The 14,602-nt window shown below is 51.0% G+C and overlaps 1 protein-coding gene across 1 annotated transcript; it reads left to right on the forward strand.

Annotated features, from left to right (window-relative positions):
* Nucleotides 1–6,255: 6,255 nt before the first annotated feature.
* On the forward strand, nucleotides 6,256–14,602 carry LOC119802939 (sodium-dependent neutral amino acid transporter B(0)AT2-like). The gene is made up of 12 exons (XM_038314148.2): nucleotides 6,256–6,511; nucleotides 6,627–6,784; nucleotides 6,868–7,006; nucleotides 7,109–7,287; nucleotides 8,703–8,813; nucleotides 8,901–9,142; nucleotides 11,722–11,908; nucleotides 12,183–12,384; nucleotides 12,503–12,662; nucleotides 12,989–13,154; nucleotides 13,395–13,734; nucleotides 13,884–14,602. Exons 1-12 carry the CDS (start codon nucleotides 6,256–6,258, stop codon nucleotides 14,600–14,602), a joined length of 2,859 nt encoding a protein of 952 aa, XP_038170076.2.

Here is a 14,602-nt window from a genome sequence, read left to right on the forward strand (position 1 = left end):
AGAGAGAGAGAGAGAGAGAGAGAGAGAGAGAGAGAGAGAGAGAGAGGAAAGAACTCGAGAAGGGCTTGCCTTTTGTCAGGGGATGTAGCACATGTGCATAGGGACAGTGCCCTGCTTAGTGGCTGCAGTACCTACAGTGTCACATCTTGGCTCCTGCTGCTGCCGTCATCTCCCTCTACGACCCTGAAAGCAGGCCGGTGTAAATGCCTGAATGCTAACAAGTGTGTATGTGTGGGAATATAAACGCCCAGGGCCTATGTGGGGATCCGGGGATGCTTGTAAGAGCTGGTTTACTTCCAAGCATGGCTCAGTGGGGCAGGGCTTGTCCAATATACGCAATGCCTTGGCTTCCATCCCCAGTACTGCCAAAGAAGAAAGGAGGAGGAGGAGATGGAAAGACAGACTAGATTTGGGTCAGCAAGATGGGTCTGTGGGTGGAGGTGCTTGGTGCCAAGCCTGGTGACCTGAATCAATCCAGGAACTACGTGTTTCTGCTTTCTGAGCCAGGGTCTCATTGCTACCCAGCATGACTTTTAATTTGCAATCCCCTTGCCTCAGCCTCCTAAGTGGCTGGAATGACAGGCCTGTATCACCAGTCCTGGAGGCTGATGTATTTCTTATGAATTAGTAGTTAAACACATAAGCTGATTAATTTTACATTCAACTTTTAAAAATGTTTATTATCCATATTGGTCATATATATTACCGGGTCTCATGACATTCTCATATATGTGTGCCGTGTTCTTTACTCAACCTTCAGTTCCCTCTCCTGCCCCCCCTCCCGCACTGGCCCTCAGTTCCCTCTCCTGCCCCCCCTGCTGGCCCTCATCTCCCTCTCCTGACCCCCCACTGGCCCTCAGTTCCCTCTCCTGTCCCCCACTGGCCCTCAGTTCCCTCTCCTGTCCCCCACTGGTCCTCATCTCCCTTTCCTGACCCCCCCCTCAGTTCCCTCTCCTGTCCTCCCCTCTGGTCCTCAGTTCCCTCTCCTGCCCCCCCTCCAACTGGTCCTCCTCCCCTTCCCAACTAGGCCACCCTCTACTTTCATGTCCTTTTTATTTCTTAGCGACCTAAAGAGTTTAATTTAAGTTTAACTTTTAGGAGCCTGGGTGAGGGGTTGAAGGCTCACGGGCACCTTGCCAATGGCTACACCACTGAGGAAAATGTCTCTCCCTCTGCCAGCAACCATTAACTGTCTAGAAGGCCTCAGCCAGAGGGGGGCCTCACACATGGTTCCCTGCGGTGCCAGGTGTTCAGTTCACCAGAGTCTACAGAAGAAACAGCGTCACTCTAGGAAGGTTTTGGAGTCAACTGCTGGTGAACCGACTGACTAGCTTTGTAAAAGATTTTTTTTTTATTGTTACACAATTTACACCTTTTTAAAAAAGATTTATTTATTTATTATGTATACAACATTCCTTCCATGTCTGCCTGCATGCCAGAAGAGGGCACCAGATCTCATTATAGATGGTTGTGAGCCACCATGTGGTTGCTGGGAATTGAACTCAGGACCTCCGGAAGAGCAGTTGGTGCTTTTAACCTCTGAGCCATCTCTCCAGCCCCCCTTTGTTTTTGTTTCGAGACAGGGTTCCTTGTAGCTGTAGCTGTCCTGGAACTCACTTTGTAGACCAGGCTGGCCTCGAACTCACAGAGATCTGCCTGCTCTGCCTCCCGAGTGCTGGGATTAAAGCGTGCGCTACTGGGAAAATTTAGACCTCCCAGTCTCCCTTAGCAAGTGATGCTGAAGGTTGGTGGACCTCACTTGGAGCAGCGTTATTAGAAGCCTGAGTAGAGCCCCTCTCTCAGCCCATGTGGCCCCTACTCCTCTCAGGTCTATTCATCCTCTATTCCTCCTCTGAACCCTAATCCCCAGATCCTTGGCTCCCCTTTAACAGCGCATTTGCCAGCACTACTGCTTTTCTGGGGGGCGGGGGTTGGAGTTAGGAATTGTTCATCTAGAATTTCATGAGATGTCCTTACAATTCTAAATTTGGAGACCCTGTTTTTATTTTTTATTTTTTTAAAAAAATCTCACATTTCCTCAAGTAAATTCAAAAATAGGATTTGGACCTACATGTTCTAGCTCATTAACATCATAAATCTTTATTCTATCTTCTCCTCTCTCTCTCTCTCTCTCTCTCTCTCTCTCTCTCTCTCTCTCTCTCTCTCTCGTCTGTCTCCTTCCCCCCTCCCCCCTTCCCCCTCCCCCCTCCCTCCCTCTTTCCTTCCTTCCTTCTGAGCCTGGAACTCCCAGACCTTTACCTCTAAAGCCCTGGGATAGTAAGTAAGTACGTGACCCTCCACCCTTGGCAGTTTTCCTGGCATCTTTCCCCCTCCTTCATGTGCTTGTGTGAAATCTGTCAGCTTGTGACCTCACTCAGCCCACGATCTAATCCTCCTGGCAACTGGCATCGTGAGCCAACACCGTGAAATCCGGCAACCAGTGACTTAGCCTACACCGAGCCAGAGTTACCTGGCACTCGGGGACTTCTCGGGCCAGCGCGGGACAGGGGGAAGTAACGGTTCCTCGCGCGAGCTGCAGGTCACCGGGCTGTGGTGCCCTGGGTCTCACAGCCACCTCCGCTGAGGTCAGCGGGTCGCGTGCCCAGGCGGGTAGGGACCGCTGCGCCCTGCTCAGACGCCACCCTCCCCGCTTGGGAGCCGGGCCGCAGAGAGGCGCTCTTCCTGTCCGCCAAGGGGACCGCTAAAGGGATGCTGTAGGCGGGGCTGTCTCGGAAGACCCGCAAACGGACCCTAGATTGTGAGCAACCGTTAAAAAACACATTTTTAGGTTGGGCCTGGCAGCACACTCCTTTAACCCCTCTGCAGTTGCAGAGGCAGGAGGATTTCTGAGTTCGAGGCCAGCTTGATCTACATAGGGAGCTCTGGGATAGCTAATGCTACACAGTGAGACCCTATCTCAAAATAATTAGACTCTTTTAATCCCAGCATTCGGGAGGCAGAGGCAGGCAGATTGCTGGGAGTATGAGGCCAGCCTACTCTATATAGCCAAATTCTGGGACAGTCAGAGGTACATAGAGAGACCCTGTCTCAAAATAGTAAATAAATACATCATAGGAAATTACACGTGATAATAGAAGAAAATATGGAGAACCTATGAGAAATTCATATAGTACATATGAAATGTTAATATCTTGTGTATGATAATAATCATTATCTTGATTGAGTCTTGTGTATGATAATAATCACCGATAATATACTATAACAAAAGATTCCCTGTTCTCAGTGTTACAGAATAAAAAGGCTATGTGATATAAGTTTATAAGTTTAGCTGCCTCCCCTTCCGAAACCTAAAAGGAGCAAACATTTAACATGAAGGATTTGGCAGTGGGGTCTTTTTGTTTTGTACTCTTGAGACTAAGTCTTGCTGTGTAGCCCAAGTTGGCCTTGAACTCTTGAACCTTCTGTCAGCCTCAGGAGTGCTGGTGTGCTGGGCATACTACCACACCCAGCTAAAATCATGGTATCTTTTGAATGTTCACAGTACCTACAGCAGGCACAGGCGCTCACAGCAGACTATAGCTTCAGCTCCAGGAGATTTGACCTCCACAGGCACCTATACTCGTGCACCCCTCCACACACACAATTTAAAAAAAATCGGCCAGGAGGTACCTCACCCAGCAAGTAGCACTCTCTCTTCTCAAAACTTGCTGGATGGCTCCTGCCCTGTTCCCAAAGAGGATGCTGGCTGCACTCAGCCTACAGAAGAGGCCCAGAGGCACTTCCTAGCCAGAGAAAGCCTAGGATCTGCGATCCCCGAACCAGAGCAAGGCACAGCCATTTACAGCCGGGTGTGCGGTAGCCAGCACTGTTGTCACTGGCTCTGGGAAGTTGTTAGTGTGTAAAGTGCTGTTAAAACCCTCACTGGAGAGGGCACCCCTCTGAGTGCCAGTCTCAGTGCTCCCTCGGGGTTCAGATAGGACGCTTACAGCAAGCAGGAGCTGGCTAAAGGGATCTGACAAGTCTTCTCGGTGTCTTTATTCAAGGTTTCCTGTTCCCACAAGGCTTCCAGACACAATTAGCAATTCTCTGGCAATAGCAAGGCACACGTTTGACAGGCCCCGTGAAGACAGAGAAGTCTGAAGAAGTCCTTGCCTGTTGTCTCAGAGGGGGCGTGGCTATGAGGCTCCCTGGCAGACAGTGGGAGGATTATCAGAGGTTTTCCATGCGCTAACGACATTTCATAAGCTGGAAGCTTGGGATGAACAAATGTGGAGAAAAGGGAAGAAAGCTCAGCGTTGCTGTGCATTTTCTTCCGCTTCTTTCTGCTGTGACTGGGAACACAGCATTGTGGAAACCATGGCAACCAGCATACAGGAGGAAGCCAGGTGTACCTGATCCCCATTAGCATTTTTGCTAAATGGAAACCACTCAGCACTAGATCAAAGGGAAAACCTGGTGCCATGGTGAGAAGGAATTCCTTTCTCTGGGGCTGATTGAGAACACACACACACACACACACACACACACACACACAAATGAGTATAAACTCACAAGAGAGAAAAAAAACAATTGTTTTCATTACTTAAGATTTACTTTTATGCTGGGCGGTGGTGGTGCACACCTTTAATCCCAGCACTTGGGAGGCAGAGGCAGTTTGGGTTCAGCCTGGTCTACAGAGTGAGCTCCAGGACAGTCAAGGCCGCACAAGGAAACCCTGTCTCAAAAAACTAACCAAACAAACAAAAACCCAAAATGTACTTTTATTTTAAATGTTTGTGGTGTGTGTGTGTGTGTGTGTGTCTGTCTATGTATGGGCGTGTGTGTGCTTAGGTATAGTCATGTGCACATGTGTATGTGTTTAGGTATGGGCTTATGTGTCTAGGTATAGTCATGTGCACATGTGTGTGTGTTTGTGTATGGGCGTGTGTGTGTCTAGGTATAGTCATGTGCACATGTGTGTGTCTGTATGGGCATGTGTGTGTCTAGGTATAGTCATGTGCAAATGTGTGTGTCTGTGAATGGGCGTGTGTGTGTCTAGGTATAGTCATGTGTACATGTGTGTGTATGGGCGTGTGTATCTAAGTACAGTCATGTGCACATGTGTGTTTATGGGCGTGTGTATCTAAGTATAGTCATGTGCACATGTGTGTGTCTGTGTATGGGCATGTGTGTGTCTAGGTATAGTCGTGCACATGTGTGTGTCTGTGTATGGGCATGTATGTGTCTAGGTGTAGTCATGTGCACATGAATGCAGGTTCCTGCAAAGGACAGAAAGAGAGTGTCAGAGTCTCTGGAGTTACAGGTGGTTTTGAGTCACCCCAGCTGAGTTTAGGAACTAAATTTGGGTCCTCTGCAGGAGCACTCAGCATTTGTAAAGGCTGAGCCACCTCTCGGTTCACTGTATGAAACTGAGAAATACATGCTTTCTTTTTGTGCATTTTTCGAGGTGTAAATGATATGTGTTTGGCCTTTGCCTGAGCAGCGTGTTAGAGTATCTGCCTCCTTATTGTAAAGATAGTTTGAAGCCAGGAATGGAGGCTCACATCTGTAGCCCCAGGACTCAGGAGCTGGAGGCAGCAGAGTGAGGAATTTAAAGCCATCCTCAGCTACATAAGGTGCTTGAAACCAGCCAGAGCTAATGAGATCCTCCCTCAGAACGAGTATGTCATGCAGTACAAAGCGCAGTCCAAAGCTGGATAAAACCAAACATTCAATGCCATATGTTTTTTAAATGTATGTCCTATTTTATTTATTGTGTTGTGTGTGTGCGTGCCATGGTCACATGTGGAGGTCAGAGGACAGCCTGCAGCAAACTTTTCTCCTTCTACCATGTGGGTCCCGGAGTGAACTCAGGTCATCAGGCTTGGTAGCTATTTCCTGTGCCTCAGCAATTTATTCTAAATCAAAGTCCCCCCAAAGGCCAGGCAGTGGTGGCGCACGCCTTTAATCCCAGCATTTGGCTGGCAGAGGCAGGTGGATCTCTGTGAGTTTGAGGCCAGTCTGGTTTACAGAGTGAGTTCCAGGAAAGCCAGAGCTACACAGAGAAACCCTGTCTTAAAAAGTCACACACACACACACACACACACACACACACACACACACACAAAATAAATAAATAAATAAAATAAATCAAACATCCCCACATCCTAATCCAGTCCTGAAAGGAACACTTTCTGTCCCCCTCCCCACACCTCCTACTTCCCTGTGCCTCTCTGGACACTGGTTCTATCCTAAAGTCTGCTGTTTTTGGTGACCTCAAGACCCCTTTAGGAGTGGAACCAGTGAAGAGATTCCATGGACCAATCTCTTAAAGCACTTCCCAAGGCTGAGAAGAAGAAAGAGCCTGTGGAGAAAGAACCCACATACAGCAAGAGGGGCATCAAACCCACATCCATGTCCTGGGGCTTCAGGACCAGAGAGGTCCGAATTACCAAGATCCCAAACCACTTCCAGGCGAAGAAGACAGAGAATATCCTGATCTTGGTGGCCTTCTCCATTGGACTTGGCAGCGTGTGGCGCTTCCCATACCTGTGCCACCAGAATGGAGGAGGTGAAGTCAGAGCCTGTGCTGTGAGGTTAAGGAAGGGGTGTAGACCCCCTCCCAGGGAGGAGTGTGAGGGGTGAGGGGCTCCCAGCTGCCTGAGCAAGATCCCACCCTTCCGCAGGCAGCTTTCTGCTGATGTACCTCATCCTGCTGCTGCTGGTGGGGATCCCCCTCTTGTACATGGAGATGATCATAGGACAGTGGCTACGGATGGACAACATCCGGGCCTGGAGGCAGCTGGCCCCCTGGCTAAGCGGTTTGGGCTACTCCAGCACACTGGTAGGTTGGGGCTGGCAGACCCACAAGTTCCTGGTGCCCTGTCTCCTCCATGTTGCCCCTCGGGCCCACCTTGTTCTCCTCAGGCTTGTGTGCTGGTGAGCCTGTACAACAGCGCTCTGATCTCCTGGAACCTCTTGTACCTGGGCCAGTCCTTTGATTACCCTCCACCCTGGGAACAATGCCAAATGCATTCCCATGACCATGGGAACATCAGTTTGACTAGTAAGGAGAGGGACAGGGAGATGGGTTAGTTGCAAGAGCTATTGGAGGCACCATGTGAGGTGACCCGTAAGTATCTGAATCTCTGCCCCCTCATCCCCCCAGAGATCCAGTGCCTTCGGACAGTGCCCTACCAGTATTTCTGGTATCACACAACCCTTGATGCCTCCAGCCAGGTGGAAGACGGGATTGAGATGCTGGTCCTGAACATCACCCTGTGTCTCTTTGCCACCTGGGTCTTCCTCTATATCATCCTGATCATTAGGATAAAGATCTCAGTGCTCGTAAGTGTCCCAGTGGCCTCCTTCCTGCTGAGCCTCGGGACCTCCAGCTGTCCAGAGGACAGGTTCATGTACACCCACCAGTGTCCCCAGTAAGTGTCCCGCGGAAGAGGCCATAGCCACCTTAAGCAAGCTCTTGACGGGACTCTCTGGTCACCATCCCTGACACTCACCTCACTGCGCAGAGATTTGTCCTAGCTCTGCCATCACCTCTACCTCCCTGGCCTTCCTGGTGTGCACGGTGACCTTGCAGAAATGGTTTCCTTCCTTGTGCTCCATCTGTGTTCCTGTGGGCATCTGGATGCCTCATACCAGTTCTTGGCGCCGTTCCTACAGAGACTCTGCTAGGACTAGGGGTTCAGGGTGAAGGGGCCGTTTCCCATTAGTCTTCTCACTGTGACCTGACAGGAAGGATTTATTTTGGTCATGGTTTGAGGGTATACAGTGTGGTGAGGAACACATGGCTGGGATTGTGCACATCCTTGGGTCCCCACACAACAGGAGGCAGAGGAGCTGTGGTTCTCAGATGGTGTTCTCATCCCCCTTTTATTCCATCTGAGCCTTAGGGATATTGACACAGACGTCAAGGTAGGTCTTTCCCTTTCATTTAGCCCTCTAACAGCCCTACAGACACACCCAGGGGCATGCCGCAACCTCCTGGATCTTCTAAGTCCAATCAGGTAGACAATGAAGATTGGTCCTCACAGGCTGGGGAGAAAGAAGCAAGGGCAGACAGTGGTGGTGCACGCCTTTAATCCCTGGGTTTGGGAGGCAGAGGCAGGGGAATCTCTGAGTTTGTGGCCAGCCTGGTCTACAGAGTGAGTTCCAGGACAGCCAGAGAAACCCTGTTTTGAAAACAAAAGACACAGAAGCTCGAGGGCCCGAGTTTGGTCTCCAGCACCCATGTGTAAGACCAGACAGAAAGGGATCCTTGGAACCCAGAACTGGGGTGGTGGGGACAGGAGGAGCCAGGGTCCTAGTCTAATCAGCATGCTCCAGGGCAGTGAGACCTGTCTCAGGAACAAGGTGGACAGCGAGGAGTGGAGCTAGCAGGGCCTGGACTGCATGCTAGGACGCACAGGTAAAAGGGCAGAACAGAAACATAAGAGACTGGATCCAGGAACGTGATTCTGGGCGGTTTGGGAGTGTGAGTGACATTGGGGTAGGTGCTGGGATGCTCCTGTCATACGTAACCTTTTGTGTGTGCAGCGGGGTATGCACAAGCCTGTGGAGGCCAGAGGTCAACCTTTGGTGTCTTTCCTTAGGCACTGCCCTCCTTGTTCACCTCCCACTGACCGGTTCACTTTCCAGGCCCTCCCCCGGCACCTCCCTCCTCCTCATAGCATCCTGCCCACCCTCAACCTTACTAATGTTTTCTCCTATCTTCTTCTCCTGCTTCTTGTGACCTACCTGCCTAGATGCTGATTTTCTCCATATTCTTCCCCTACGTCCTCCTCCTCTGCTTCCTCATCCGCAGCCTCTTCCTGCAAGGAGCGATGGCTGGCCTCAGGCGCCTGGTGACCACAGAGGTGAGTCCCTCTCTCCCTCACTCCCCAGGCCTCCCAGGTTGGTTGCTCTGTCGGCCTCACCTCACCTGGGAACCCTCTCCTCCACAGCTCTCTATCTTGTCATCGCTGGACACATGGCGTCAGGCTGGAGGTCATGTGCTCTACTCCCTCGGCCTTGGTATGGGCACCATCATCACTTTCTCTTCCTACCAGACCAGAGGTGACAACTACATCAAGTTGGCCTCCTTTATGGCCATGGTCAACCTGGTAACGTCGTTGCTGAGCACAGCCATCATCTTTCTGGTGCTGGGCTTCTGGTCCACGACCAGCGGGCCCCGCTGTGTTGAGAAGTGAGTGGCACAACCCTGGCAATGCTCACGGAAGCTTCCCCTCCTCAGCTCCCCTCAGCACCACAGTCCTGTTGGGCAGACCCTCCCGTTGGACCCCACTTCACCTCATCCTCAGAGCAAAACCACTACCTAACGGAAGAGGACAGTTCCAGAAATTGCAGATGAAGCTAAGGATCATTTTCAAGTTGCTTATTTAACCCGCGAGGCTGCTGTCACAGCCGCCATAATGCGGGTGGCAGCGGTTGGCACGGGCTGTGTTTGAGTTGGGAAGCACCAAGTGTTTGCGCTTTGCCCACTCGCTCTGCTTTTTTTTCTAGGTGTAGCCAGATACTGGGGTGTGTTTGTTTCTTTTTTTTTGTTTGTTTTGTTTTTGTTGTTTGAGACAAGGTCTCACTGTCTATCCATGGCTGGCCTGTACTTCACTCTGTAGACCAGGCTGGCTTCACATTTGTAGAGATCCGCCTGTCTCTGCCTCCCAGTGCTGGGATTAAAGGTGTGTGCCAGGACTAGAGAGATTAAGTGGTTAAGAACACTGACAGCAGCCAGGTGGTGGTGGCACACTCTGGAGGCCCTGGCAGTTGGTTCTCTGAGTTCGAGGCCAGCCTGATCTACAGAGCAAGTTCCAGGACAGCCAGGGCTACACAAAGAAACTCTGTCTCAAGAAACCAAAACAAGCAAACTTGCTGCTCTTCCATTGGACCCTGGGTTCACCACTCAGCACTCACATGTTGACTTACAACCATCTCTATAGGTCCAGCCCAGGGATCCAACACCCTCTTCTGGACTCTGAGGACATTGCCCACACAAGGTAGACAAACACACACACATACATGAAGACAAAACAACCGTACACACAAAATAATAAAGCTATGTGTCATCACAATGGGCACAGAACTGGAATTTGTTTTGTATACACCAATTTTCTTATACACTTTGAATTATTTCTTTTATCTTTTGAGATATTGTCACGTAATTCCCCCTCCCTTCCTTCCGAGTCCTCCCACAAGCCTCTCCTTGCTCTTTTGTTTCATTGCTGTAGCATTCAGAGACTTAACGGTTTTCGTTCCAGGTAGGATGTCAAGGGTTAGCAGCAATTTCTGTCTGTTTGTTTGCTTGGTGCATGTGTGCACCTGCACGTGCACGTCTGGGCATGCATGTGTGCACCTGCACATGCACGTCTGGGCATATATGTGTGCACCTGCATGTGCACGTCTGGGTATGCATGTGGAGGTCAGAACACAATTTTGTGGAGTCTGCTTCTCTCTTGTGTGGTTCAGAGATCAAACTCCAAGTTTGAATGGCAAGTGATCTGTCCACTGAACTATCTCATGGGCCTCTTTTGAGTTGTTTTGTTTTGTTTTTTTGAGACAGGGTTTCTCTCTGTAGCCCTGGCTGTCCTGGAACTTGCTCTGTAGACTAGGTTGGCCTCGAACTCAAAGATCCACCTGCCTCTGCTTCCTGAGTGCTGGGATTAAAGGTGTGCATTACCACCACCTGGTTTTTTTTTTAAAGGCAGGGTCTCATGTTGCCAAAGCTGGCCTTGATCTGTCTATGTAGCTAAGGATGACCTTGAACTTCTGACCCCCCTTTGTCCTCTTGAATGCTGAGGTGACAGGTAGGTGCCACCACACCCAGCTTGCACCTGAGAAGCTGAAGGTAAGGCTGCAGGGAGACCACACTGCACATGTGCTGCGATAACTGTCAGCTACAGACTCAGAGGTTCAGGCAGAAACTGTGAGAGCCAGTGTGCAGGGAAGCTAGAGGAAGCCTTGTGCTTTGTTGGTGGCTGTGTAAACTCATGCCACTGCCTTTGGAGACAAGTACTTCTCACAATCAAATCACTTGCACAGGGATTCCATGGCCGCTGATCACCCACTGACGGACATCTGAGTCACGACTTTGTTCAGTGACTCAAATGATGATTGACCATTGTCTACCTGTAGGTAAACATGGAAGTGCAATCTGAGACCCTAGCAATAAGATTTCATAAAAAAGTTAGCATAACCATCCAACTAATGGAACACTAGGCACTAATGAGAAGGACTTGACTAATGCTGTGTTTCGGGCCTTCATGTCTTAGACACTGTCTTAGCTCAGGTTACTATTGCTATGAGGAGACACCATGACTACAGCAACTCTTGTAAAGAAAACATTTAATTGGGGTGGCTCACCTACACACACACATCACATACAACCACACACACACACACACACACACACACACACACCACATACACACACAACACCACACACACACCACATACACACCACATACATCACACACCACACACACATACACACACCATACACACATCACATACATCACACAAACACACGACACACATCACATATCACACACACACACACTCTCTTTCTCTCTCTCTCTCTCTCTCTCTCTCTCTCACACACACACACACACACACACACACACACACACACACACACACAGAACCCCCAACCATGGACTTCCAGAGCCATGATAGCATACATCTGTATGTGATTCTCCTCCTCCTTGGTTGGAGATGCTTAGAGAGCCAGACCATTCTCTACTGTCTTCTTTTCTCTTCCTACGCTAGCAGGAGTGTCTCCAATCTGGTCGGTCTGATAGCCAGAGGTGTGCTGTCCCACTCTGCCTGGCCTCCCCAAGACATCGTTCATAAACCTCCACGAGAATACCTGGACTGGATCAGCCAGCTCCCCAGTGAACTCCAGAAGGAGGTGGTCCGTTTCTCCCTACCCTGCAGCATCTTGGTACAGAAGGAAAAGGTGTGTTTGTCAAGGAGGCTGGTCTGGCGGCCTCACCGCAGCTAACAGTACTGATCTTGGCTCCCCTTCCACATGTATGTGCCACAGCTACATTGTAGCTCACTTCAAGGGACCCAGAAAATGAGTGTCACTCGGGTCACACAGTCAAGGAGGGACAACTTTGAACACTTCACCCTCCTCGATGTCCACGCTGAGTGGCAGACATGACTAATGATGTACTCTCCAGCCCCACCCATCCAGACGCTGCCTCTCCTTAGAGCTCTTCTTCCCACAGTTCATGGAGGGCCCTGGCCTGGCATACGTGGCCTTCTCTCAAGTCATCTCACTGTTTCCTGGTTCCTCTTTCTGGGCCATCATCTTTTTCATTGCTCTGGTCATCATGGGTCTGGCCACACTGACAACGCTCCTGGAGAGTATTGTGCTTCCTCTGCAGACCAACATCCCTACCTTCGCCAAGTATCCCAAGCTGATACCAGGTACAAAAGCCCCTACTTTGTAATGTTCCTCTCACTTACCTCACCCGAAGCATCCCGGGGTCACATGGACCCCCAAGCTCACAACCCCCAGTGTAGCCCCATCCACCTCCACCCTTAGTGACTGTCTGCTTGGGAGGACTTCTGGGCAGCCTTGTCTTCTCCAGTCGTTCCGGCAGCTACGTGGTGTTCCTGTTCGACGACCACCTTGTCCCCATGGTCCTCGTCATCATTGTGGTCCTCCAGAACCTTTCTCTGGCTTTTGTCTACGGAATCAGGAGGTAATTTCCAACCCCTGGGGAGAGGGGCCGAGCTATCCAGTCTATCCTAGGCCTTCAGGGGGCAGAGACACTGCATGGGAGTCAAGGTCCTCAGAGAGTGGGCAGATCCTCCAGGAAGATACATTCTTAAGTGCACTGCAGGCCAAGGGCCGTGGTGGTACCATCTGTGGACTGAACGATTCTCACGGGTAACAAAAACATGGTCCAGATGCAGGGAGGCCTGGTCCCCCACACTAAGCATCAGGAGTTCCCAAGGGTTGGAGATAGAAGGCCTATGCCCAGGTATGCCCAGGCCTTACGTCCCAATGGCTTCCTCCTCCATCCAGGTTCAGGGCTGATATGTTCAACCAGCTGGGCCGCCTGGTGTGGGCACCCTTCACCTTCTTGTGGACTTACGTGACCCTGCCCGCTCTGCTGGTGCTGCTCACCATCTACTTCCTGAATCTCTACCACAGGGAAAGCCTCTACTACATCTCCTGGAATGACAGTATGGTGCGCCCTGGGGACCTGGCACTCCACCCTGCGGCTCTTACACTTAGGGATCTGGAGACCCCCAAACCCCAAACACATAGACTCAGCCCCCCATCCTGCATCTCCTACCCCTGGGACTTGGGGAACTCTGCGCCCAGAGTATTCAGACTGAGTCCTCACCTGTATCTCCTGCCCTGGGGACCTGGGGACACTGCGCCCAGACTGAGCCCTTTCCCCTGTGGTCCACTGTCCCTGCCCCAGGGCCAGGAAGAGAAGCGGCCTTACCAGAAGACAGTCCTGGGCTGGGTCACCTTCCTCAGCGTCCTGGCTCTGCTGCCCATCCCTGTGAACCCGCTGCAGCACTGGTGGTACCTGGACGACCAGGACGTCTGTGAGGTCTTTAAAAAGCGTTCATCCTTCAGAAGGACAGAAATGGGATCCAACAAGGTCAGCCAGTGGCCTGCATACCCGCTAAGAAGACTCACCATCAGAAGCCCAGACAAGGGTGGCCAGGTTCCACTCCCAGGCAAGAATCCCACAGAGGTCTTCCACCTTCAACCCCCAAACCTGTTGACAAAAAGGGACAGTGAAAGTTACTCCGGTTTCAGCTTTCAAGGCGACACCATTGTCCCCAACTATCCCTGAGGCACCAAAGCCACTGTCCTCCCAGCAGGTGACCTTGGCTGCCACAGCACTGGACAGAAAGAACAGGCATAGGGCTTCTGAAGTGGCCATGTTATATGTTTTCAGTCTCTGGGGATGCACACCAAGCCAGTACCTGCCCCACAGAAAGCAGAAGACAGGTATGTGGAAACCCAGCCGGAACTTCGGTGAGAGCCCTCACTGGGCTCAGCTGGACACGCCAACTCAGAAGCCCATCTTCCAGCAGTCCCGACGCTGTGGCCAGGGTAGGCCCAGGGCCCCCTGACTCTCTGAGATATGGATACAACTTTGGTGTGTCCAGGTCAGATACAGTGCTCTCTCTAGCCCTGCCTAGCCCTTTTGCCTGTCAACTGTGTGGCCGACCTCCCAGGGACGATGATCTCAGATGCTGCCAAGACAGCATTTGTGGTCAGTTAATAAATGAGGTGGTGGACTACATACCTGCTGTGTTCACAGTGTTCTCTCTCACACACTTCACACATACCCGCTGTGTTCACAGTGTTCTCTCTCACACACTTCACACATACCCGCTGTGTTCACAGTGTTCTCTCTCACACACTTCACACATACCCGCTGTGGGCACAGTGCTCTCTCTCACACACACTTCACACAGTAGCTTGGGGACTTGGGACCCTTCAGCTGTGTGGACACAAGTTCTAAGCAGCCCACCCATGAGGAAACTGCAGGAGGCACTTCCTCCCAGTGCTAACCCCATATCGACCACCATGCTGACCCCAGGACTGAGTCTACCCCATGGTCCACGTCACTGCTCCACCAAAAAGATGAGGCACTCGAACCACACCTGA

The sequence above is a fragment of the Arvicola amphibius genome, chromosome 12, assembly GCF_903992535.2.
Source record: "Arvicola amphibius chromosome 12, mArvAmp1.2, whole genome shotgun sequence".
NCBI lineage: Eukaryota > Metazoa > Chordata > Mammalia > Rodentia > Cricetidae > Arvicola > Arvicola amphibius.